The sequence below is a fragment of the Antechinus flavipes genome, chromosome 5 (assembly GCF_016432865.1).
Source record: "Antechinus flavipes isolate AdamAnt ecotype Samford, QLD, Australia chromosome 5, AdamAnt_v2, whole genome shotgun sequence".
Classification (NCBI taxonomy): domain Eukaryota; kingdom Metazoa; phylum Chordata; class Mammalia; order Dasyuromorphia; family Dasyuridae; genus Antechinus; species Antechinus flavipes.
This window is the reverse complement of record NC_067402.1, coordinates 196188904-196214925: the sequence shown is the minus strand read 5'-3', so window position 1 is coordinate 196214925 and position 26022 is coordinate 196188904. Positions and strand designations below refer to the sequence as shown.

Sequence of the window (26022 nt, the reverse complement as noted above, 5' to 3'; positions counted from 1 at the left end):
TAGTGATGTCCATTTTTTCCTCCTGAATTGTATTTGTGATCTTTATTTTTTCTCAGTTATTTGATTAGTGTTCTGATACCTCCAGAAACCAAACTTTTTTCTTTATTCTTTATGTCCCACTTTTACTAGAGAAGACAAGTAGAAAGTCCTGTAACCTTCTTACCTTACCATAGCCTATTTTGTTTCCACTCTCATCATGTGAATTGGCTTAAGAAATTTGACCTGTAAGTTGTGTAACTGATAATTTCAAGTGTTAGTAGCATAAAGTGGTTATGTAGTTGTCCTATATCAGTTTTTTAGTCTAGCTTTGGTTTTGACTTTTGGGTTATTAGTTGGACTTCATTAAGATGTTATCTAAAGATATGCTAGAGACCAGAGCAGTAACTATAACTTTAATCCATTGGACTTGGTGTGCTATGGTTTTTCATGTTGGTGTGTCAGCATTTAGAAGAGTGCCTATTTTTAATGTACTATCCTGTATGCTATCCACTACATGCCTCTTTGTGTTATAGAGATGATCCTAGGTACTTGAAGGCTGTGTCACTAGAGCCAAAGCTCTAACGAGTCCTTATAAAGTGGAAAAGTTTCAGTATAGCCTGTTGTATGAGCATAAACTAAATTTGAAGAAGATCATCATCAGAAGGTTGGTTGCCAGGTTATTCATTTGTGCTTCTACAACAACTTTCTGCAAGTGGTAACAGCAACTAACATAAACCCACTAAGACATAGAGGTGTTATAACCTGCAGCTCCCAATGGGGTTACCTCTCACTGTGATGAAACCACAGACTCCAGATTTTAACATAAGTGTTCTTCACATATGAAGATGATAAAGATTTCATGCTTGGTGGAGTATATTTTTTGTGAGGCATTTTTCCAGGTCTGATCATGTTATTCCCCACCTATAATTCCCCCACTTAGTAAACTCCAGTGGCTTTCTCGTATATCCAGGAACAAATACAAAATGGTGTGTTTGGCATTCAAAGCCCTTCATAACCAAGTTCTCCCTTCCCTTACATGTCTTTGCATACTTTACTCTCTTGGCTGCTCTGTGAACGAGATGCTCCACCTCTTGACTGTTGAGCATTTTTTTGCTGGCTGTCCTGGAGCACACCTGGATGCTTTCCCTTCTTTTTACTCAGACTACTGACTTTGCTGAAAGCCTAGCTAAAATCCTACTTTCCACATGAAGCCTGCTCTAAACCCTCAACTCCAGTCTTTGCCCTCTTTTAATTTTTCCCTGTTTATCCTGTAAATAGCTTGCTTCATATGTATTTGTTTTCATGTTGCCTCCCTTGTTATATTGTAAGTTCCTTGAAGGCAGGCACTATCTTTTGCCTCATATCCTTAGAGCACAGTACCATAGTATGTGCTTAATGAATATTTTTGAATTGCAGTGAAATATATTGCTCATTCAACAAACTCATGTGTGGTCTTCCATTTGTGAGCTGTCAGGATTTTGGATGTTATCTGTGATCATGAGATGAACTGAAGTTAGTTGGTTGGAATTGACTTTGTGATTTTATCCTTAGGCAGCACTTGTTCTATCTTGCTTAAGAGCTAATTTTTTTCCTAGGGGGGAGCCAAAGACATGGTATGGTGTCCCATCTCATGCTGCAGAACAACTGGAAGAAGTTATGAGAGAGCTGGCCCCTGAATTGTTTGAGTCCCAACCTGATCTCCTACATCAGTTAGTCACTATTATGAACCCCAATGTACTAATGGAGCATGGTGTACCTGTGAGTCTTTTTGTGTTTTTTTTTTAGTACTTGAAGTTATTTCACATTTTGATAAGAGTCAAAATAGGCTATTCTGTGGTTAGTTAAAAGGGGGTGTTTTGAAAAACGAATCAGACTGTACTTCACAAATCCTATTTTAAATGGAATATTCTGAAGAATAGCCCTTTTGTTTTCATTAGGACATTTCACATCCTATGTTAATTCAGTCTTGTAATTTATATTACTTTTGTTTGTTCAAAAGCCATTTTTAAATAAAATCCAAGTGTTTTAAATGGCAATGGCTAATCCTTATGCTTGTGAAAATTGAATTTCATATGAGGATTTGTAATCATTTAACCAGGTGACCTAATAAAATAACTACTATATCTAAACATTTTTATTCAATATTTTAATGTTAAGATGTTTTCTAAAACTTATATAAGCATCTTATAAAGCACTATTTTAACAAATTGGTTAGAGACAGATGCTTGACTAAGAAAGAAAATGTCCAGATTAAGCAACTTTAATGGTTCTGCTTGTCTCTTGATTAAGGATTTTATTCTAGGATCTTTTGAAGGGCAAATTTAAATTTTTTTGAACAAAGCTGACGCAATGACAAAATAACTAGTCTTGGGATGACCACATATCAAAGATTGGGGTCTGATTAACTCCCCAAAGGTGGCCATATGTCTCAGATGAAACTTTTTATTTTCCCATTGTACTCCATAGAATGAATGGAGGGAAAATTCCCTCATGTGTCAACTTAGCCATTAAATTGTTTTGAAGATATAGGAAACATTTGGTATATTGAGAATCTGTTATTTTTTAATCCCTTAACTGATTTTGTTATTTAGTAATTTTGGTATTACTAGGAAGAGTTTTCCCCCCCTGAAGGAAAAGCTCCTAGATATTTCTAAAAACCTTAAAATTTTTTTAATGCAAATGTAGCAGGGTACTTGCTGTTTCTATTTTGAAAAAATATTTCTAAAATAGCTGTCTGATAAAAAAAAAATCTTTCTCCCCTATTCCATTCCCTTCCCCTCCCTCCTTTTTTGTATTTCTTTCTCTAATTTGCATTCAGGTATTCAGGACCAATCAGTGTGCAGGAGAGTTTGTGGTGACATTTCCTCGTGCCTATCACTCTGGATTTAACCAGGGCTACAATTTTGCTGAAGCTGTGAACTTCTGCACTGCTGACTGGGTTGGTTCTATTGCTAGTAGCTGTTGTTTTATCTGTTAACAAGTCTGTAATATATAGCTTAGTCACTATGTTTTTAGTTAGGCAGTGGATAGGATTCATAAATTGGAATGGAGAGGTCAGTTTGAGTTTCTGTCACATTCTTCATTTGATTTATTTACAATTAATTGTTTTTCATTCATCCCTTATTTATTCTTGATTAATTTTATTTGATTTTAAAAAAGCAATCTATGTCATACTTCCTTGCTTTTAGAAGTGGTTTCTTTAAACTTCTTGTATTTGACCATTGTTGTCTAAGCTTTTGCAAATTTTTGGCATCAGGGAGATGACTAAATGTTCAGGTGTTAATTGGAGTATTAATTTAACAGTATTATATTGGTCCAAAGGTAGATCACTTTTTGAATGTAGGCCATATTCCTAAAATGAGCTTTGTCAAGAGAGAACATTTTCAGTATACATTGAAAAATATTTTAGATAAAATTATTATGTAAATTCTATTAAAAAATTTAAAGTCAAATAAAGTTCTATTCTGATGCTTCAGATATGTTGTGAAGGCAACTAATTGAAAAGTTGCTGAAAAGTTACACTACTAGCATATAAATTCTCATCTGTTTTACCAAGTGGGGAAAAATGTTATCACAGTTCAAGAACCACTGGCTTACACCAGTAGATTGGTCATTTTATGATGAAATTTTTAGTTATCAAACCATATTTTAAAAAAGGACCATTGCTATTTTCATCTGTCATTTTGTCATTCCTACTAAAAATGGGATTATAGACTAAATTTAGGGTTTGTACTACCCAGATTTTGGAAATGATGCTTTTAAGTGCAGAATATTGCTTTTATTTACAGAATAACAATGATGAAAGTATCTTACAACAACAGCTAAATTTCTGACAATGTGATTTTTAAAAAAGGATCTGACCTTATTTTCTTCTTAATAATGTAGAATCAAGTAATCCCTGCCCTCTTCTCATACAAGAAGAGATCATATATATGTGTGTGTGTATATATATATATATGTGTGTGTGTGTGTGTGTGTGTATATATATATGTGTGTGTGTGTGTGTATATATATATATATATATATTTTATATATATATTATATATATATATAAAGATACAAGTAATATCTTTTTCAGTTGAGAACGATTTCAGAGCCAAAGAGTAATTCCAGCTTTGAAATTTCTATGCGGTATATAGGTATTATGATGAAAATAACTTATGTATGTAATGTAAATGGTGCTACTCATGAATACTAGGAAACTTTGCTATCTTCAGGAAATAATAGTTATAGTTATGTCACATCAAGTGAACATGAAATTGCATGTCTTAGGATATAGATATAGTCTTTCAGAAGATTCTTGCACAATATGATTGTGACAGTCACCATTTTTACAGTTTTACCTTTGTTTTACTTTGATTTTGGTTACTCCTTTAATCATGGCTATACATTTCTAGTGTAGCTTGATCATTAGCTGTCTTTGAATTCGATAACTCCCACATACTTGGTGGCAGTGAAATCACTGAAGTAAGGCAGAAAAAGCCTAATGAAGAAAGACCACTAATTAGGACTTAACTTGAAACCTTAAACTTGTAAAGGAGATAGAACAGAACAAATTGCCTTTTGGTGTACGCAAGTGTTGCTGCAGTCTGACAACTGAAATCCGAAAAGCTTTCTGAAAGGGACTATCATCCAAGTTTGTTGATTTCTAATGCTTGATTTTCTTAACTTTTTTTTCATTAGTCGTTTTTCCCATTTTGTTTTTTCTAAAAAGTAATTATAAGGTGGCAGAAAATTCAAGTCCTGGTTTTTTTCCCAGCTCAAGAGTTTAATATTATATTAGTCATAATATAATGTTAAAGCATTTAAACATAATTATATATATTAATATCATATATAATTATTAATTATTATAACTATATTATGAAAAATATGCAGATTACTTTGCAAACCATATATAAACTATTAATTCCAGTTTTTTTAGAACAATTGTGTGATCATAAATTAATTAAAATTATTTTCTTGCATGTTTTATGGACATTAAGTCTATAACTACTTCATTATTGTATCCCAGGTAGAATATTTCTATTGGAGAAATTGATATCATTCTTTTCTTTTATAGAATGTTTTCACATATATACTCTTTTTTTATTATAATTGGATAAAGCAACGTGCTAGTTTTTTTCTTGAGAACTGTTGGAATTTGGTAATTGTCCAAGGTTGGACAGTCCTTGGTAAAATGTTAACTCTTATATTAGGTTTAACTCCTAAATTTAGTATTGTTCTTACTGGGCAATGCTATTTCTCATAAAGGATAAGTGTGGGAAAGTTTTGAAACCAGTGACTTAAGATTGTCTGTTAACTTGACTGTTTTTCATTCATTTAATAGGAGACCCAAACAATAATTTTTATGTTTTTGTAATTTTCACAAAAATATTCATTAAAAAAAGTTCCCATTAGCAGTTTTTCCTTGACTGAACTCAGTTGTATCTCTCTCAAATTCTGAACACTTAATTATTTGTAAACAGTTGAATCGAATTATACTATTAATTCTCATTAAGAAAAATCAAATTGAAAAAAGTTTCAAGTTAGTAATTAATTTTTAAAATACCAAATGATAAACTCTGTGACCTAATATGATCTGCTGATTTTAGTTATTTCTTAAGACATACTGGGTTTATGCTTAGTTGTGTCCTCTAAATATTCTGCCTTTAGCTTGAGCTTTGCTCTATTTTTAGATGATATTTAATTTGACATCAGGAGAATGGGTCTAACATATTGACTGACCTGCTCTCCTTGATTACTTCAAAGTGGAAGATCATTCTAATCTTAAAATTTCCTAAAGATCCACTTATATATTTTTCTTTTGCAATCTAATTTCTAAATAAGATGAAAATAAAACTTCCTAAAATTTATTCAGATAAAATTTTGTCACCTGACCTGCCCACATGTTGGATTGACTTTTTTTTTTTTTTAAGATGTATGGCTTGGCTAGTATAATCTGCTAGAAAGGACAGTTGCTGGTATGCTAAATTTAGAATTCACCTCTAAGAATGCATCTGTATCTTTAAGAAATGTGTATTTCATTGTTAGGAAAAAATATTTTCTGTCATAATTTTAGTGTTTTGGAATGAAATCAAGGTTAGGCTGTCTATTTTAAAGAAAACAATCCTTTGCAAAAAAATTTAAAAAATACTTTTGCAAAAAAGGCATTGTTAAATGTAAAATTTTTTGCTTGATTTCTTAAATAGTCCTTTTAAAATAGCATTTATCTTGGGGTCCTGAATATTACAGATTGATATATACTTATCTTTTTAAAATATAGAATATGTACTTAGAGGGTATCTTTTTGGGACAGAAAAGAGGGATCTGTTGGGTGGCATTATGCTGTCCCCAGGTTGAACTTGGAATGAGGAGAGGCCTAAATTCATGTCTCACCTAATACTATGTGACTACCCATTTAAGTTGTATTATCTTCAGTTTCCTCATGTTTAAATTGGGGATAATTATATGTTGAAACAATGCAGTTTACTAGAAGGAGAGCTGGCCCAATAACAATGAAGTTACATAGTTTTAAGTCTCAACTCTGATATAATACTGGTTTGTAGAAGCAAGTCACTCAACCTCTGAGTGCCCCAAGATACTCACTAAGAATATAGGTGGCAGAATAAATGCTGATTTGCAATGGCAAAAATACCATATTCAAAGAAATCTCAGGTCTAAGTCCAAGAAATAATAATGTTTATAATACCTGCCTGCTTATAAAGCTCAAATGAAGTGCTATATATAAAACTTTGAAAACTTTAAAGTGCTTTATAAATGCCAGTTATTATTATTATTATTCTGCATTATAGAATGTAACGTAGACAAGTAATTCGATTTGGGTATCCTTTCATGGCTTCAGCTGCCTATTGGACGTCAGTGTGTGAATCATTATCGACGACTAAGGCGTCACTGTGTGTTCTCACATGAGGAACTTATCTTCAAGATGGCTGCAGATCCAGAATGCCTTGATGTAGGGCTTGCTGCTATGGTCTGCAAAGAAATGACCCTTATGACTGAAGAGGAGACACGACTGAGGGAGTCTGTTGTACAAATGGTGAGTAAGCTCAGTATTACCTGTGTAAGAAATATGCTACAAGAAGAATCTGTATAGCTTAAGGTTTCCACATATCTCATTTCAGAAGTTTAATTGATTCAGTGTCTAATTACTTGAGCTCATTGCAGCAGGTGTTTCAAACTTGTTTCATCAAATCTTCCATGCAACCCCCTTCACAGCTAATAAACTCATCTACTTTACTGAGAAAATAGAAGAAATTGTTGTAAACATCATGCTCTTCCTTTCCCCCTTTCTCTAAATCTAGAAACTCTTTGATATCTTTTCCCATTCTTTCTTTTACTAGTCTCAGACATTAGATAGCTTTTCTTGGCAATACCAGTCACTTTATCTGTCATACCATCCCCTTCTGTGTTGTAGATTGCCCTCACTTTCTCCCTATTTGCTGATTTCTTTTCTACTGCTTATAAACATGCCCAAATCTGCCTTATTCTTAAAAAGCCCTTTGTAGATACTGTTGTCCTTTATCTTTTCTACTTTCAACAACCAAACTTCTAGGAAATGTTGTATTTGCTTCTCAGCTTTGCTTATTATGATTTAAAAGTGGTTTTGTTGATATCTTTTTTTTTTTTTTTTATGTTGCCCTCATTTCTGAATTTCTGAATGGAATCATCGGGGTGACTTTCTATGAGATTCAGTGATTTTTTTTTTTTTTAATGACTTCTCAACCTTTTGTAACCTAGCTCGTCGCTCAGTTGAAATTATTTTCTTTAAAGTTGCCAGTGCTCTGTTGCTAAATGTGATCGTCTTTTTCTAGCAGTCATCTTTTCTGAACTCTATGCATTTATTTTCTTAATATTCCCCTTTACTCCATCAGGAAAAAAAAAGGAAAAATAAAACCTTGTTAACTATTTCACACATTGAATACATCCATAAATGTATAGCTCATTCTATTTCTTTAATCCATCAGTCCGTCATCTCTCTTGTTAAAATGAGTTTTGTCTTCATCATTAGTCCCCTAGAATCCTATTGATAATTGTATCAATCTGAGTTCTTAAGTATTTCACAATTGTTTGTCTTTTCAGTGTGAGTAGTATACAATTTTCTCTTGGTCATGCTTGTACTTCACTCTGCATCAGTTCATCAAGGGCTTCCCCTGTTTCTTTGAAGTCTCATTTGTCATTTCTTATGGCACAGTAGTATGCTATTATTTTATTTTTTGAATGAATAACTAAAGCATTTATGAAGTACTTTCTGTCTACACAGTAAAAATACAAAAGTAAAATATTTCCTACCCTTAAGGGGCTCACTTTCTAATTGGGGGAGATATCAATGTGTTGAAGATTTCAGATGCAAGTCATATGGAAAACTTTTGCAGTCTTAAAGTAAAATGACAGATGCAAATGCCTCTTTTCTAATGTGACATAATAAAATTATATCAGTTTCTGATGTTGAACCATTTGATAGGGCCATGGACTTTGATGTTAGTTTTCTTTTTAGGGTTTTCAGCTCTTGTATCCTAATCTTTCACCATGTCTCACAAACAGCCACACTTCCTAACTTTGAAACCATTTCTTTCAACTATGCTATTTTGTACTGTTTTAGATGAAATTATTGGTGCCATTTTTGAGTCATCCATGTCTTTAAATTCATATACATAGTTTCTTTTATTGCTTAAAACTCTGAACCTAAAAAGCAAGCAAAACAAACATTTCCATGTATACTGTAAGTGTGAGAGGATCACACATAAAATCTGAATCTATATTATATGAAACTTGCTTTTCTTTTAAAATATATAATAAATTATAACTCCTCTACTTTATTATGTGATTCCTATTAGCCTTTTTTTTTTTTTTTTGGTTTACTCATCTCTATAGACTCCCTCCCTTGTTAATTTAAGCTGTCACTTTTTCTTTTGAAATGTTTTTCATGTTCACCCCTTTTCCCCATTTACTGTCACTGACCTAATTCAGTGCTTTTTGCTTTTTAACTTGAAATTACCATAAAAGTTTATTGTTAGATTCTCTGACTTGAAGGTTTCTTCAATCTATGTTGTCCATATCAGAAGGCAGAGAGCTTTCATATGTTGTAAGTCTGCTCAAGTACTTTGTTTACTATTTTCTAGCATATTAAGTCTAAAATTCTTGCTTGATTTTTTTTTTTTTTTTAAGGCCTTGGTGTACCAGTCTCTATATTGTTACTTGTTAACCCAGTCTCTCTGTTACTGTAGGCAGGCTCATTTCCTCACCTGCTCTATCACCCATCCTCCTTCTCCCCATATTGTTCTCTTCATCGGGAATTCTCCCTTCATCTTCTTGTCCTACATTTGTGTCTTAAATCCATCTAAGGCCCACCTGTCAAGTCTTCCCAACATATTCATTTCAGCTTTATTTTTTGTTCTTTGTACTTCTGTTTCCTTTGTGGTCTAAGCCATAACATTTAGCATTAATCTTACTTGATAACTCACATCTTTAAGACATTTACATAAGTGACTTAGGTGATTAAATTACTATGTAAGCATCAGTTTTTTTTTATATTATTTGAAATATTTCTAAAATGCATTATTACTGTATGAGTCAGAATCCTTAAAAGAGATCTTCTGAAAGGAAAATATACTGAAAATAACAATGGTTTTCTACCTCACTTGGCTTTTATAAAATGAGCTGGAGTTGAGGGAAGAGCAAGGCCAATTTCTGTCATATTTCCCTGCTCATTAAAACAGAGAATGTACTGGATTGAGAACTGACCTTGAGGTTAGCAATAATTAGTAAAACAGTCATGTTTGTTAAGTTCCAGATTCTGTGCTGGGTATACAAAGAAAGCAGAAAGTAATGCTGGCTCTGGCGCTTGCAGAGCCAGAAAAGTCCTGCCCTTGACAATGCCTTCTTTATTAATCTTCTTTTATGACCCTTGACAAATCACTTGAATTCTCGGTGCCCTGGAGAAAAGACTTTAAGTCACAAAATAGGTGCCAGCATGAATTGGAAGAGAGAGTTTCTTCATTGGGAATTCTCTGTGTCCATGAGATCATAGATTCCCCTCCCCAATCATAATTTGATATAATTGTTTGATAATTTGATTCCCCATCATAAATTGATGAGGATCATAAAATCAGTCATTATATTGTGGTGATAATGTTTTTTTTAATTTGTTTTTTTATGTAAATAAAATCCATACCCTTTGAGTGAAGCCCTAAGACTTCTATCTTTTAAAACATACAGATTTCAGTCCTTGAGTTTTATTCTAACCATCTTCAATTATTCAAAAAAATTTTCCTCTTATTTCTGAAATTTTATTGTTTAACTGAGGTTACTAGAAGATAGATGGAATGCTATTGTGTACTATGTTATATTGTTCAGTATTGTGTCAAACTACTCGTCTTCTGAAGTAAATTGTATGCTTTTATGGAGTACAGGGATTGTATGTTGTAATTTTGTCTTCCTTCTGTCCTTCACTTAGGCAAGGCTGGGCATATCAGTTCAGTACATTTTTCATAATTTTGATCAATACTTTTGTTACTGTAAAGCTGTAGCGATGTTAGAATATCAGCTTGTGGCATTATCTTTTTGTGGAATATTCACTTAGGCAAGGCTGGGCATATCAGTTCAGTACATTTTTCATAATTTTGATCAATACTTTTGTTACTGTAAAGCTGTAGCGATGTTAGAATATCAGCTTGTGGCATTATCTTTTTGTGGAATATTGCAATATAAAAAAATTATGTGTAAAATATATAATATCCAAGCAAGATCTAAGATGATAGCTTGATTCCAGATATACGTTTGTATTGATGCTTTCTCATCATAGTTATTTCCAGTATTTCCTCCCTCCCCCCAATCACTTCCCTATCTCTTCCCAGAGAGTCATTTCATATAACAAAAAGTATTTTTTAAAGAGAGAAAAACCCCATAACTAACTGAACATTGAAAAAGTCTGACAGTGTGCAATATATAACCTGTGGACATATTACCTCCACAGAAGCTATGGTTTGAGCTATCCTCTCATCTCTTCCTTCATGTCATGCTTGATTTTTATTAATTTTGTCACATTAATTTTTTTTTTTAGTGTATGATTGTTTTTTCCATTTACATTGTTATAGTCACTATGTGAGTTGTTTTCTTAGTTGTGCTTCATTCTCTTTGAGAGCTTGTTTTTCTTTTATATATATAATAAATTAAACATGTAAATTTACAACTCTACTTTATTGTCTGTGATCCTATTAGCCTTTTTTTTTTTTTTTTTTTTGGCTTATTCATCTCTACAGACTCCTTCCCTTATTAAATTAAGCTTTCTGACACCAAAGAAAACAAGTGTGAATACCATACTTTTTTCCATGCTACAGTTTCTATTCCAAATAAGAAAGGGATCATATTATTTCTCTTTGTGTATATCTCAGGGTTAATTCAGATTTTAAACTCTTAAAGACTAAAAATAATTTCTCATTATTGAATGATGTTATACACATATGGGACCTAATACTTTCTTATATTATTTAAGCATATAATGGCTTATGTTTCTTTGGTCTGCTATTAAAGGAAATTACACCTTCCATGATTGTACTGCTGACTAGAAAATAATCAGTAGGTATTTTTTTTCTTTTTAAAATTTTTTATATTTTTTTATTGAAAAAAATTCTATTTCAGGGTGTACTCTTATCTGAAGAAGAGGTGTTTGAACTTGTTCCTGATGATGAACGACAATGTTCAGCTTGCAGAACTACATGCTTTCTCTCTGCTCTTACTTGTTCCTGTAACCCTGATCGGCTTGTTTGTCTCTATCATCCTGCTGACTTGTGCCCTTGTCCCATGCAGAAGAAGTGTCTTAGGTATGAAAATGATCCATCTTTTTTAAAGTTTTCTGCCATTTTCTTATGTGGTAAAATCACTGTAGCTAGGAATCTGCAAACATAGCTAAAATGATGGAAATAAACTTTTGAAGCTGTAAGATAGTCTGAAAAATTGAAAATCCAGGTAGAGAGCTACAAACGTAGCTATAAATATTTAAAAATGTAAGGCATTTAACGAGAGGGTTAGAAACCTAGCTAGGGACAGCTTGGTGGGATAAAAGATAGAGTGGTAGATCTGGAGTCAGGAAGACCTGAGTTAAATTTGTCCTCAGTTACTTACTTGCTATCTTCTATCTACCTCAATTTCTTCATCTGTAAAGTGGGACTCTGTTTCACAAGGTTTTTGAGAAGATCAAATGAGATGATATTTATAATATACTTAAGCCACTGTGAATGTTAGTTATTACTCCACTTATTGTTATGATTATTATCAAATTGGCAGACCAACTGGAAACGTACAAAAATAACTAGAAAACTGAAATTCCAGCTAGAAAGCTGCAAACTTGGCTAAAAAAAAATGGAGACCCATGGTATAGAAGCTCTCTTTTATATATATATAAAACTCTCTTATCCTTAGTGTTTAATGATTGTTAAATTTCTAAAAAAGGAATTGTATTTTTTCATCAGTTTCTCCTGTTTTATTATTCCCATAAATTTTGTTTTGATCTTGAAAGCTAAAATTTGACTTCATTTAATTTAGTATTTATTATGTTTCTTCTTCTCCTTGTGGTATTCATCTAGACCAAGTTGCCATTCCTTTGCCTCTTATATGTTTTTTAAGATTGAATATATTCATGTGACTTAACAATTTCCTCCAATTTGTTAGAATTTTTGAAGTTTTTGCTGTTATGTCTTATGCCCAGGTACCGGTATCCATTGGAAGACCTTCCTTCTCTTTTGTATGGTGTTAAAGTCAGAGCACAGTCCTATGACACTTGGGTCAGTCGAGTTACAGAGGCATTGTCTGCCAGCCTCAACCACAAGAAAGGTTAGATTTCTTTCTAGTATAGCCAATACAAGAAGAATTATTTTCTTATTAGAGGACTTATACGTTGGTTATTTTATGCAAAATCATTTTTCTAAAGACGCAATTGGTGGGGTGAGACTCTTATTTTTTCTCTTTTAAAAGCTTTCCCAACCCACCAAGAGAACTTTGAACCTTTTTGAAGTTTGTGACGAATGGATTGGCTAAGAATGAAATGGCCTCTGTGGGAATGGATATCTAGAAGAAAAAATTGACATCTTTAATCTTTTTATGTCATGGTTCGCTTTGGCAGACTAGTGAAGCCTTTGGCCTGCCTCTTAAAACAATGTTTTTTTTTTTTTTTTTTAATAGCTTTTTATTTACAAGATATATGCATGGGTAATTTTTCAGCATTGACAATTGCAAAACCTTTTGTTCCAATTTTTCTGCTCCTTCCCTCCATTCCCTCCCCCAGATGGCAGGTAGACCAATACATGTTTAAAGTGTATATTAAATACAATATAAGTATACATATTCATACAGTTTTGTTGCACAAGAAGAATCGGACTTTGAAATAGTGTACAATTAATCTGTGAAGGATATCAAAAATGCAGGCGGACAAAAACAGAGAGACTGGAAATGCTGTATAGTGGTTCACACTCATTTCCCAGAGTTCTTTCGCTAAGTGTAGCTGGTTCTATTCATTATTGAAAAAATGGAACTGATTTGGTTCATCCCATTGTTGAAGAGAACCATGTCCATCAGAATTGATCATCATATAGTATTGTTGTCAAAACAATGTTTTAAGATATTTTTAAAACATGTTAAAAGGAAATTTTGAAACAAAATTATAACACTATTTTAAAAAACAAATTCTTGGACCCCAGATAAAGAACGACTTTGAATCAGTGATTTGCATTAGACGTAAGGCTTTTTTTGGGTAATGATTGTTCTCAATATACTGGTAAAGAAAGCAGATTGGAAAAGAAGTTTCTTCATATGGAAGAAACTGTGGCACAGAAGAATAAGCATATAAGGAATTATTTTTATTAGATTGTTAAAATTTTCACAGCTAAAACTTGTTACCAAAAGACTGAATAGAACAGGGGTTTTAAAATTTCAAAATTTAAAAGATTCTAAAATTGCTTTTAAAGCTGATTTCAAAGTATTTGCATTGCATTTTTCAAAATACTATTTTATTTTTTGTTTGACAATTATACATAATTTTTTTGCCTTCATTTTTTAAAATTGTGAGTTCCAAATTCCTTCCTCCCCCAAAAGTGGTAAGCAATTTGATGTAGAAATTCCACATTTATCTTGTGAAAGAAGGCAGACCTGAAAAGAAAACAAAAAAGTGAAAAATAGTATGTCTTAATCTGTATTCAGATTCCCATCAATTATTTCTCTGGATGTGCATAGCACTTTTCTTTATGAATCCTTTGGAATTATCTTGGATCATTGTATTGGTGGCAATAGCTAAATCATTCATATATTGTATTATTATTGGACGATATTGCAGTTTCTATGTACAGTGTTCTGATTCTTTTCATTTCACTTTGCATCAATTTGTGTATTTTTCCAGGTTTTTTCTAAAATCCACCTGTTCATCATTTTTATAGCACAATAGATATTCCATTACAATCATATACACCATAATTTGTTTAGCCATTCCTCAGTTGATGTCATCCCCTCAATTTCTAATTCTTTGCTACCATAAAAAGAGCTGCTATAAATAATTTTCTACAGATAGGTACTTTTCCCTTTAAAAAAAAGAAATCTCTTTGGGATGCAGACCTAGTAGTGGTATTGCTGAATCAAAGGATGTGCATAGTTTGGGTATAGTTCCAAATTGCTTTCCAGAATGGGTTGGATAAGTTCACAGCTCCACCAACAGTGCATTAATGCTCCACTTTTCATCACATCCCCTCCAACATTTATTATTTCCCTTTTCTGATTGGATAGCTTCTTGTTGATGTTGCAGATGTGATCGAATTGAGAGTGATGTTGGAAGATGCTGAAGATAGGAAGTATCCAGAGAATGATCTTTTTAGAAAACTCAGGGATGCTGTGAAAGAAGCAGAGACATGTGCTTCAGTGGCTCAGTTACTTTTGAGCAAAAAACAAAAACACAGGTAAGAGTGAACAGTGATTGGTTAATTTATTATCTTCTCAATAATTTAATAGTTTTTTTCACCTTGTGCTCTGTTTATCACAAGAAGTTCTTCAGCACTTTGCATTTATGTTCATTGAACTTGAACCTTTACCATTGCTCTTGGCTTTTTTAAACTCTTTCAGATCTAGATTTTCCTTCTTTTGGATACTCATCATGTGCATAATTCTCTAGAATGGACGAGACAGATTTTCAACCTTTCTCCTCCCATCTGGCTCCTCTTATATTACATCCAGAGTCTGGCCAAGAAATTGGCAAAATGAGAGGTCATAAAATAACCTTGTGTCTTTATGCCCTCTTCAAGAGTAGTGGTGAACACCCTCATAAACATAACCAAAGAGCCTCAAAGAGGGTAGCTTTTCAGAACATGAGAAGGAAAAGTAAACAAAAAGAACAAGAAAGAAAACTCAGTGAATAAATATTATGAATTAAAATAATCTGAAAAGAATATGTTTGAAAAGAGGGAAGGTTGCAGAGTAACATCAATCGTGTTCCAAAAAATAAATCTAGAACCTTGTACAAGATGCTTCAAATTGAATAACAAATTCTTTAAGGTAACCAAAGAAAAAAGAATTATCAATTTAAAAGAATGTTAGTAAAAGGAGAAGACCTAGTTGTTACCAGATTTTTTAAAACTTGAAAAATTTCAAGAGAGGATTGTGGACATTTAAAAAAAAAAAAAAGAATTTATGATAAATGGAGTTGTTCTGCCAGTTGAGGGAATGTACCCACTTTCCATTTTGTAGAGCAGATTATGGATACATGGTTTTCCTTAACTTTGCATTAAGAAAAGACTCATTGGCAGTATGTGTGTGTGTTAGTGGCTTTTGCAGAAATGACTGCAATCTAAGAACAAAAGGCATCAATAATACTTTAAAGAAACCAAATCAAAGATCTACTAATCTGGAAGACTTGATAACTTTATAAGCAAAAATTATGCAGTGAATAGAAGGGAGAATTTAAGTCATTAAATTATTGGAACAAGGTAGATTGAGGGAATCTGAACATATTTTTAGAAATCACAAAAGAAATTTCCCAAAATAATTGAGGTTAAGGATCAAAAAATCCACCTGGGAAAAAGTTGAATGTCAAATTAGAAATATTTCAAATAATATAAAAAAACCTGATACTTACATAGTAATTTAATCACCTAAGTCACTTATGTAAATGTCTTAATCTCTTAGATGTGAGTTATCAAACAAGAGTAATGTCAGATTGAATGTCAGACAAGAAGGAAGATACAGTGAATGAAAAAAAAGCAAAATTATTACAGACATATGTGTAATTAGATTCTAGCAAAATTGAGAATATAAATGTCCATCTATTAAAATATGAATAGCTCCCCAATCTCTTTAGATGACAAAACAAAAAATACATAAGCTAAATAAATCAGTTTTAGGAAGAAAAATTAAATGGATTATTAATGAACAGCCTTGTATGAAGAAAAAAAAATCCCATGGGGACTAGATGAATTCTAGTAGGCATTTAAAGAACAAATTGTCCTTATGTTAAATAAACAGTTAATTTATTTTTATTTTTTAATTTTAAAAATTAATATTGTTTTCCCCCCAATTACATGTACAATTTTAACATTCTTTTTGAAATATGTGTTTCAAATTCTTTTCTCCCCCACATTGTCCTCTCCTCAAAACGAAGTGAGCAGTTTGTAGTTTGCTATCAGTTGTACATGTGGACTCATGCAAAACATTTCCATGTTAGTCTAAATAATTTTTTTTTAAAAAGATACAGATGTCACTCTGTTCTGAGGAATACATATCCCTCACCAAACTAGGGGGGGAAAAGAAAGAGAAAAAAACTTTCTTTATTAATAAAAATCACAGCAGTTTATAAGCTAATTATTCTTTATGGTCAAATTAGATTTATTCATAGTTTGCATGGACGGTTCAATTATTAGGGATTGAAATGAACATAATTACTTTTATCAGTAATCATGATTTTTATTATTTTAGTTATAGTTAATAATTATATGACTATAGCAATAGATATGGAAAAATAGACGAACCTATTTATGTTAAAAATAGCCAAAAACATAAGCATAGTAATTGAAATAGTTTTTCTTAAAACAGTACATAGCATTTTTGAATCCAATAGCCAGCAGAAACCTTAGAATCTTTTATACAAATCTCCCTGTTATCATTAATATTATTTGACAGATTATAATGTTCTGAGAGCAAGTTCTGTTCCAATTTTGTCTTTGTATCCCTACCACAAAAGCTAGAGCATATTAGGTGCTTAATAAATGCTAATTCTAGAAATGCTAGTTTTATATTTTTATTATTTTTCAATATTTTTTCAAATACATGCAAAAAGAGTTTTCAACATTCACCTTTGCAAAACCTTGTGTTCTAATTTTTTTCTTTCTCTCCAACTCTTCTCAAGATAACAAGCAATCTAATATAGGTTAAACAAACAAACACACACAAAAAAACCCAACCAAGCAAACAAACAACAAAAACAAAAAAAAGATGAAAATAATATGTTTTGAGTAACATTCAGCCTTCTTAGGTTGTGCTCTGGTTACAAATGGTACTTTCCATGCCAAGCCTATTGGAATTGCCTTGAATTTCCTCACTGTTGAAAAGAGCCAAATCCATTACAGTTGGTCCTCACATAGTCTTCTTGTTGCTATGTACAATGTTCTCTTGGTTCTACTCACTTCACTTTGCATCAGTTTATGTAAGTTTTAGAAATTCTACTTTTAATAAGGCAAGAGGAGGAAATTAAAGAACTAAGCATTGATTAAAAACAATGCTAAACTATCTGTGTGGAAAGTATGCTTTAGTTAAAAAATTTAAGAGGGTTTTAAAAAATTGAAATAAATAACTTCTTCAGAGTAAGGAGATAGAAAAGAAAACAATTGCCAGTATTGAATCTCTTTTTTCCCCATTGCTCTCAAATTAAGAGAAATACTATTTAACATAAAGATTTATTAAATATCTGGAAATTAATCTGCCAACACACTTACTTGATATATTGTTGATTTGAAAATCATATATATAATCACTCTATATAGTGGATAGAGTGCTGGCTTTGAAGTCCCCGTGACCTGTGTTTTTGCATCTCTTCTCTGACATAGGCTAGATAAGATTTTGGTTGCGTAACCTAAAGTTTTATTCCTTCTAAACAGTGTTTTAAGAGTGAAAAAAAGTTTATTCTCAAGAAGTTTTATTTGAGTGAAATCATAGGTTATAGCTAAAGTGTGTATATGTGTGTGTGTGAGAAAGAGAGACTATCTGTATGTGTCTGTATATGTGTGTGTTTGTGTGTGTGTGCTCATTTGAATATAAAAAATGCATTAGAATAAAAAAAGGACATTCAAGAAGTACTTTAGTGTTTTTTTATATTTCTTTCTCTTAACTTATTGTTGTAGTTAGGATTTCCAGAGTTGTGTCAGATGATATTAACTTAGACTGTGCAATCTTGCCTTTTCCCTGTCATTATTGGGAAAAATTCATTGTATTTGGTTAGATTTAGTTAATGTAGTTCAGTAGTAATACTAACAAAATTTACTTATAGATTTATTTTCATATAATTTAATTTGCTTTGCTTTTAATAAGTAAAAGGAATGTGGATAAATTACAAAATTCATGAAAGAAAAGGTCAAGACTAACAAGGGAAATTATGAAAAAGAAAAAGGAGGAAAAGGGTTATTAAATTGCCAGATTTCAGATTGTACTATGAAGTAGAAATTTTCAAAATAATCTATTATCAGAATAAAAAAATGAAAAATAGATTAAATAGTTCAGGGCTTCTTAAAAATTTTTCCATTTGCAATCCCTTTGCACCTGAGAAATTTTTATATCACCCTGAGGATATTAGTATATAAATCAACATTTACTGATAATAAATCATAATTTCGCAACTCCAACATTGACCTAAAGTTTAAGAAGCTTTGGTTTAGATATTCTAACATAGTGCTTATGTTCAGGACTAGATTAAAAAATTATCAGTCTACAAAACTATTGAAAAAATTAGATAATTTTTTGGTAGATTGGCAGTAGACCAGCATGAAACACCATTTGCCTCAATAAATTCCAAATAGTGTCTTGAGCAAAATATGTTTTTTTAAATTATAAATTAGAGGATCTAATAGAAATATTTTTCATAATTGTAAAGATGAGATATGTTCGATTGTTAATTCAAAGGACTGAGACAAATAGATAAAATAAAATCTTTATCACAACAAAGTATTCTACTCAGAAGGGAAAAATTGTTCAGAAAATATTTGCACTTCAGATATTTCTGATAAAAATTTATATCCAACGTTTATTAGATTTTGATACACATGCATTATTAGTGTATAAGAGACAGTTTGCAGTTAGTAAAAGCAAGAAAGTTATTGTATTTATATTTCCAGTGCCTTGCATAGTACCTTGCACATAGTTGCCTAATAAATAGTTGATTTATTCTTGGGGAAAAAACCAAAGTAGCAGCATATACTATAACAAATGTTCCAAATTCTCAGAGAAATATAAAATAAAATAACTCTTAGATTCCATTTCATACTCATCAACTGACATATATTAGGAATTTAATAAATTCTTATTGATTGATAAGGATAGAAAGGAAAAAGAAGTTAATTTTCAGGCCAGAAGTTGGTTTCAGTAATGAAATCACTGATTTTTCTTCCTTCACTGCCTCGTTATGCTACACATTCGTTGTTTTGAGTTATTTAGTAAATAAGAAAGTTTATGGACACAATTTGTAGTAATTTAGTTTCATTTAGTTTTTAATTTTTATTTGGCTTATATGTTTGAATACTTGTATTTGTCAATATTGAACTAAAATAAAATGACAAAACTAATTTTAAAAATGTATATCCTAAGACAAGTGTATTGAGAAAAAAGCAAAAAGAAGTGTTCTAGTCAGATAGACACATGTATAATATGTGATTTTTTCCCCCCTTATTTGTTATTAGGAGTTTGAATTTTCTCCTCTCTTATGAACAGATTTCTTTGTATTCCTTTCCAAATTGGTTAAAAAAAAAGTTTACGATATGTATACATATATTGTATTTAACATATTTAACATCTATTGGTCTACCTTCCATCTAGGGGAGAGAGAGGGTGGAGGGAAGGAGGGGGGAAACTGGAACAGAAGGTTTTATAAGGATCAATGCTGAAAAATTACCTATGCATATGTCTTGTAAATAAAAAGCTAAAATTAACAAAAAAATTACAACGGAATTAAAAAAGTTCAGGAGAATTTTAAGGTTTACTCACTCTGTAAGCCAGATGACAGGAAGGAAGGTAGACCTATGACTATAAGATAAGGAACAAAGACTTGAATCTTTGAAGGATTTAACTGAGGGAGAGTTAGAGATGTATTGTCCTAATTTAAACAAGCTAGTTAACACATATTATCTCTATGGATAGTCAACAAGGATTTAAGTGTCTACTATGTGTCAGACACTGTTTAGCACACAAAAGAAAAGCCTATCTTAAAAGGGACTCACAGTGTAACAGGAGGCCACATACAAACAATTATGTATAAACAAGCTAAGAACAGGATAAGTTTGAGGTAATAAACAGAAGGACATTGTAATTGAGGGGGATCAGAAAGGCTTCTTGTAGAAAGTGGGATTTCTGCTGGGATTTAAAAGGCGCCAGGAAAGCCATGAGATAGAAATGAGGAAGGAGAGTATTTCATTCATGAAACACGGCCAATAAAAATGCAGAGTCAGGAGACAGACTCTAGCTCAGAACAACAAGGAGCGCAGTGTAATTGGATCTCAGAGTATGTAGGGCAGGGAGTAAGGTATATAATGACTGAAAAGATAGGAGGGAGGGAGGTCATGAAGAAGTAGAAGGGGAAAGTAAAAAAACATCTGTAGAGTGTGGACCAGGCAGTATGCTAATAAGCACTTCTTACAAATGTTATCTATCTCATTTGATCCTGGCAGCAATGCCGTGAGGTAATAAAAGACTGTTATCCTCATTTTACAGTTGGGGGAACTGAGGTAAAGAGAGATTAAGTGAAAGTGAATTACCCAGGATCACACAATTAGTAAGAACTTGGGGCTGGATTTGAATTTATCTTCCTGATTCCAGGCGCAGTGTTGTTTATTGTGCCATTGGCTGCCTGAAGGGCTTTGAATACCCATCAAAGAATTTTATATTTTATTCTGGAGGTTTTGGGAGAGCATGGAAGTTGGGGCAATGAAAAAGGAAGGTATGGAATGGCTGTTAAGAAGCATTTAGATCAATAATAATGTAGTTAATAGAGCTTTGAGAAGAGAATATTGAGCAACTGCTAAGGGGCTTTTATAAATAATACTCTTATAAATAAGAGAAATAAATAACATTAATACTTGTATCTCATGTTCTTCATTCACAAAGTATGGATAACACTTGTAGTCTGTACAGACTGGAAGACTAGTGGTTTTGACAGAAAAATGGAAATTTTAGATATGTTGAATTAAGATACCTTGATGACATCATGTTTAGGTTGTCCAACAGGCAATTGGTGGTGACATAGAATTGAAGCTTGGGAAAGACAGTTTTGATATAGACCATTGGGAATCTTCTGCATGGAGATTGTAAAGAAAGCTAGTAGAATGAATGAGGTTACCAAGAAAGAATAAAGAAACAAAAGAGGAGATCCAGCACAGAACCATGGGAATCATTCATAGTTTATTAACATCCGCAGCATATCTCTGATGAGGATGAAGAGTGGTTAATTAAAAAGTACTTACTATGTGCCAGGTACTGTGCTAAGTGCAGTGTATATAAAGAAAGATAAAAACATCAAGGAGCTCACGTTGTAATGGGGAAGAAAGCACGTGTGTGTGTGCACGTGTGCGCGCACGTGTATGTATGTGTGTAAAATATGTACAATTAAACAGAAGGCCATCTTAGAGGGAAGGCACTAGCAGTGAGGAAGGAGAAGGATGGGAAATGTCTTCTGTAGCATATGGATTTTGAACTAAAGCCAGGAAGTAGAAGTGAGGAGGAAGAGCATTACCAGTGGGGGAAGTGGGGGATTCTTGAGGTAATAAGGAATTACTAGAGTTGATAAAGTGGTGGCAGTGACATAGAGCTACATTATAGGAAAATCACTTTGGCAGCTGAGGCGGGTTGGGATTGGATAGATTGGAATGGGGAGAGACTTCAGGCAAGAAAATCAATTGGAATGCTGTTGTAATAGTCTAGTTGTGAGGTAACAAGGGCCTGCACAAGGGTTGTGACTGTGAGGAGAAAGAAGGGAACATATACAAGAGTTGTTGTGAACATTGAAACAAGATCTGACATAATATTTAAATATGTATAGTGAGGGTGAAAGAAGGGATGAGGATGATAGATTGTGAGCCTTAATAATAAATGGTGGTGTCTCAATTGTAATAGGGAATTTTGGAAGAGAGGGAGGTTTTTTGGGTTGGGATAAAGTAATGAATTCTGTTTTGGATATATTAGATTTGAGATATATTTAGAATATCTAGTTCAAAGTTTGCAAAAGGTAATTGACATGTGAGATGAATTCAAGTGGGAGGTCAAGGGTGCATATATAAATCTGGGAATTATCTGCATAGAGATGATAATTGAACCAGTGGAAGCTGATGAGATTGCTAAGTGAGGTAATTTAGAACAGGGTTTTCAACTAGGTCCAAGGACTTTTTTTTTGGGGGGGGGAGGAGAAGATGTCTTGTTATTGGTTTCTTTTGTAAATGTATTTTATTTTATGCATTTGACATTATTCTGAGAAGTCCTTACATTTCACTAGTCTTCCAATGAGGCCCCTGCAGAAGGAAATTAAGAACCCTTGATAGAGTGAGGAAAAGGAAGATCTAAGTCAGAATCTGATGAAAATTTAGGCTCAGTGAATATAATCTGAATGAAGAGCTAGATAGGGTAATTGGTACTATCAAATGCAGTCCATAAATTGAGAAGGATTAGCATGGTGAAAATGCCACAAAGATTTGGCAGATGAGATGCGTCATCATCATCACCATCATCATTTCAAGTTTTACAAAATGCTCTACAAATAGTACCTCATTCTGTTATAACTACACTGAGAAGTACTTGGTTTTACTATCATTCCCTATTTTACAGATGAGAAAACTGAGGCTAGAGGTTGAGACTTGCCTAGGGTCACATAGTTAGTGTGTGGAGCAGTATTTGAACTCAGGTTTTCCTGATTCCACTTGGACAATCTATCACCTGGACTACTTATCTGCCTGGTAATGTTGTTGCTTATAATCTTATTAATCAAATCTATGAATATGAATGGTTGAAATTCTAGCATTAAATGAATTAATTACAGAATGGCTGAAAAAAAGATAAGCCAACATCATTAGGTTATTTATAAGAGGCACATTTTTTTGCAAACAAGAATGCCTGGGCATCGAGTTGGTGCTTTGGTTAGAGCCCTGAACTTGGAATCAAAGAGACCTATTTTCAAATCCTGTCCCACACAATCATCAGCTGTGACATTAGGAAAGTCATTCAATGTCTCTCAGCCTCAGTCTTCTCTGTAATATGAGATTGTATTCTTTCTAGTTCTGAAACTGCTTGACTAAATTGGACATGGCTAGATTTTCTCTCCACTATGACTCCTTAGTTGCTGATTAATTCAGAAAGTTTATTGACATTATATTTCTATGAATTCTCTTCTGTATGAATCTTCTAGTTTACCTAGTAACTTTGGAGAGAGATTCTGGTGAGTCAGCTTTCAGTTAAGAGTTGAAATTAGAAGCTGGATTGCAAAATATGAACAAGCAATTTTTCAGAGTCAATATTCCTTAAAATAGAAGACAACATTTAATATAACACAATTGATTAGAAAGTATACACTATATGAATGCACTGTGCTGATTATTGCTATATTATAAAATAGCACATTGTTGCATGTAACAGCATCTCTAACTTTAAAGTGACTTCTGTTGAAATGCCAAAAGATTAAATAGAATGACAGAATTTTGATACTCTCATTATTCATGGACAGGAGGGCATAAAACTGGGAGAAGTGAACTCACTAAATGTGAATGCCGCTACCATGGATGGGATTTAATGTAGCAACCAAGCTAAAGAGAGATTCCATTTAGGTGATAAGATATTTCAGGTGTTTCTGTATGTATGTGATATTATTCTGATTGCATTAAGGCCTAAAACATTACAGAGTCTCCTAAACAAGGTCCATAATCGATGAAGATTTTGACAATGATTTGTATTTTAAAAAGGAGGAGGGGATTGTTCAGGTAGTTGTTCACAGGATATTATATAAATTGGCTTATTCGTGGTGTATATATATGAATATGTATATCTTGGACAAGTTTGCTTTTGGATAAATTAAGTTTATTTCTCTGGTGATTACATTCTTTCTGAATTGCCCATCTTTTTAATAGTTATATTAATCTTGTAATGTCATGTGGCTACAAACTACATGAGACTACAGTTTCTGAAGAATTGAAGCTCTCCAATTATCTTGCTAAAACCATTCCTTAAATGATCAAAGGATATGAACAAGCAGTTTTCAAAGGAAGAAATCTAAGTTATAAGTACTCATATAAAAATACTCCAGTAACCCAAAGTTATGTATGCTAATCCATAATCTACAATGTCAAAACTGTATCAACAAGTATGGATTTTTTCTCTATAAATAATACTGATCTCCTCGAATGCTATCTCATGTCATATCATCTGTGTTCTTTTTTATATTAACTGTGTAGCAGACAGAGCCTAGAGAGTGGGAAGACTCGGACCAAATTGACTATGGAAGAATTAAAGGCCTTTGTCCAGCAACTTTTTAGCCTTCCATGTGTCATCAGCCAGGCTCGACAAGTCAAGGTTTGGAATATTTTATTTCTTACAGGACATTACCCTCCTATGGGGAAACTACCAGAACTACCATGCATGAACCCAGGATAGTTTAGCCTCAGTGGTTTGCTACCTTCTTTTTTCCTTAAGTGCTATAAGGTTGGAGCTGGAAGGGATCTTGTTTTTTCCACTTCATTTTAGGGATGAAAAAAAAATAAGCTTTTTGTTCTGTTGTTCCTTTCTTCATAAAATTATTGCTATTTGAGATCTTAAAATGAGCTATTAAGAAGACTTTGTTGTCTGTTTTAATTGTTGTTCCTCCCTCCCCTTTAATTTCAGAGGACCAAGAATTAGTTTGAATTATATTATTTACTCCATAACTATATAAGGCACACCAGTGCTTTCTTTTTTGGGTTTGTTTTATTAATCTCTCTCATTTCCCGTCTGCTTTTTTCCCTTCCCCACCTTTCCTATTAGTTATGAATGCCAAGTTTAATATTTGTATATAGAGGCCCAATTTTAATTAATATCTAACAGTTATCTTCTACAAATACTATACATGTGTTTTACATTGTAAGAAGTTTTTAAATGTTTAAATACCTTTTAAATTGGTCTATTTATTGCAAGAAGCAGTGATTCACCAGAAGTAATAAAGTATAGTGATTATTATACACAGGTGTATATACCTGTAACTGTTGTATTGTGTTTTCTTGTCTATAATAGAGATAATTTTAAAATCCTAGACAGTTGGGATAATCATTTTTCAGTTTGATGTTAATCATTTTTGTTGCAGCCTAACTTTGGATATTTTTTTTTTTGCCTTCTAGAATCTTCTGGATGATGTGGAAGAATTTCATGAACGTGCTCAAGAGGCTATGATGGATGAAACCCCAGATTCTTCCAAACTTCAGATGTTAATAGACATGGGTTCTTGTCTCTATGTAGAATTACCTGAGTTGCCCCGGCTGAAGCAGGAGCTGCAACAGGCTCGATGGCTGGATGAAGTGAGACTGACACTTTCAGATCCACAGCGTGTCACTTTGGATGTCATGAAGAAGCTAATAGACTCTGGGGTTGGGTTGGCACCTCATCATGCTGTGGAGAAAGCTATGGCTGAGCTTCAGGAGCTCCTTACAGTTTCTGAGAGATGGGAAGAGAAGGCCAAGGTTTGCTTACAGGCTAGGTAAGTTATGCTTTTGGTGACTGTTGCCCCCTATAATAGTCATAGGATTTACCAAAAAGTAGAATCTGGAAGGGGGAATCAGAAAGATTCACTAAATGAATAATTACACA

General features: G+C 32.8%; 1 protein-coding gene across 1 annotated transcript in view; it reads left to right on the top strand.

The window, feature by feature from the left end:
• KDM5A (lysine demethylase 5A) overlaps positions 1–26022 on the top strand; it is a 109738-nt gene that overhangs the window by 40127 nt on the left and 43589 nt on the right. The window contains exons 12-19 of the mRNA XM_051961498.1: positions 1575–1737; positions 2798–2917; positions 6824–7018; positions 11620–11801; positions 12686–12810; positions 14768–14918; positions 24642–24759; positions 25557–25912. Of these exons, the coding sequence (XP_051817458.1) occupies positions 1575–1737; positions 2798–2917; positions 6824–7018; positions 11620–11801; positions 12686–12810; positions 14768–14918; positions 24642–24759; positions 25557–25912 (1410 nt within the window). The remainder of the gene's footprint in view (positions 1–1574; positions 1738–2797; positions 2918–6823; positions 7019–11619; positions 11802–12685; positions 12811–14767; positions 14919–24641; positions 24760–25556; positions 25913–26022) is intronic.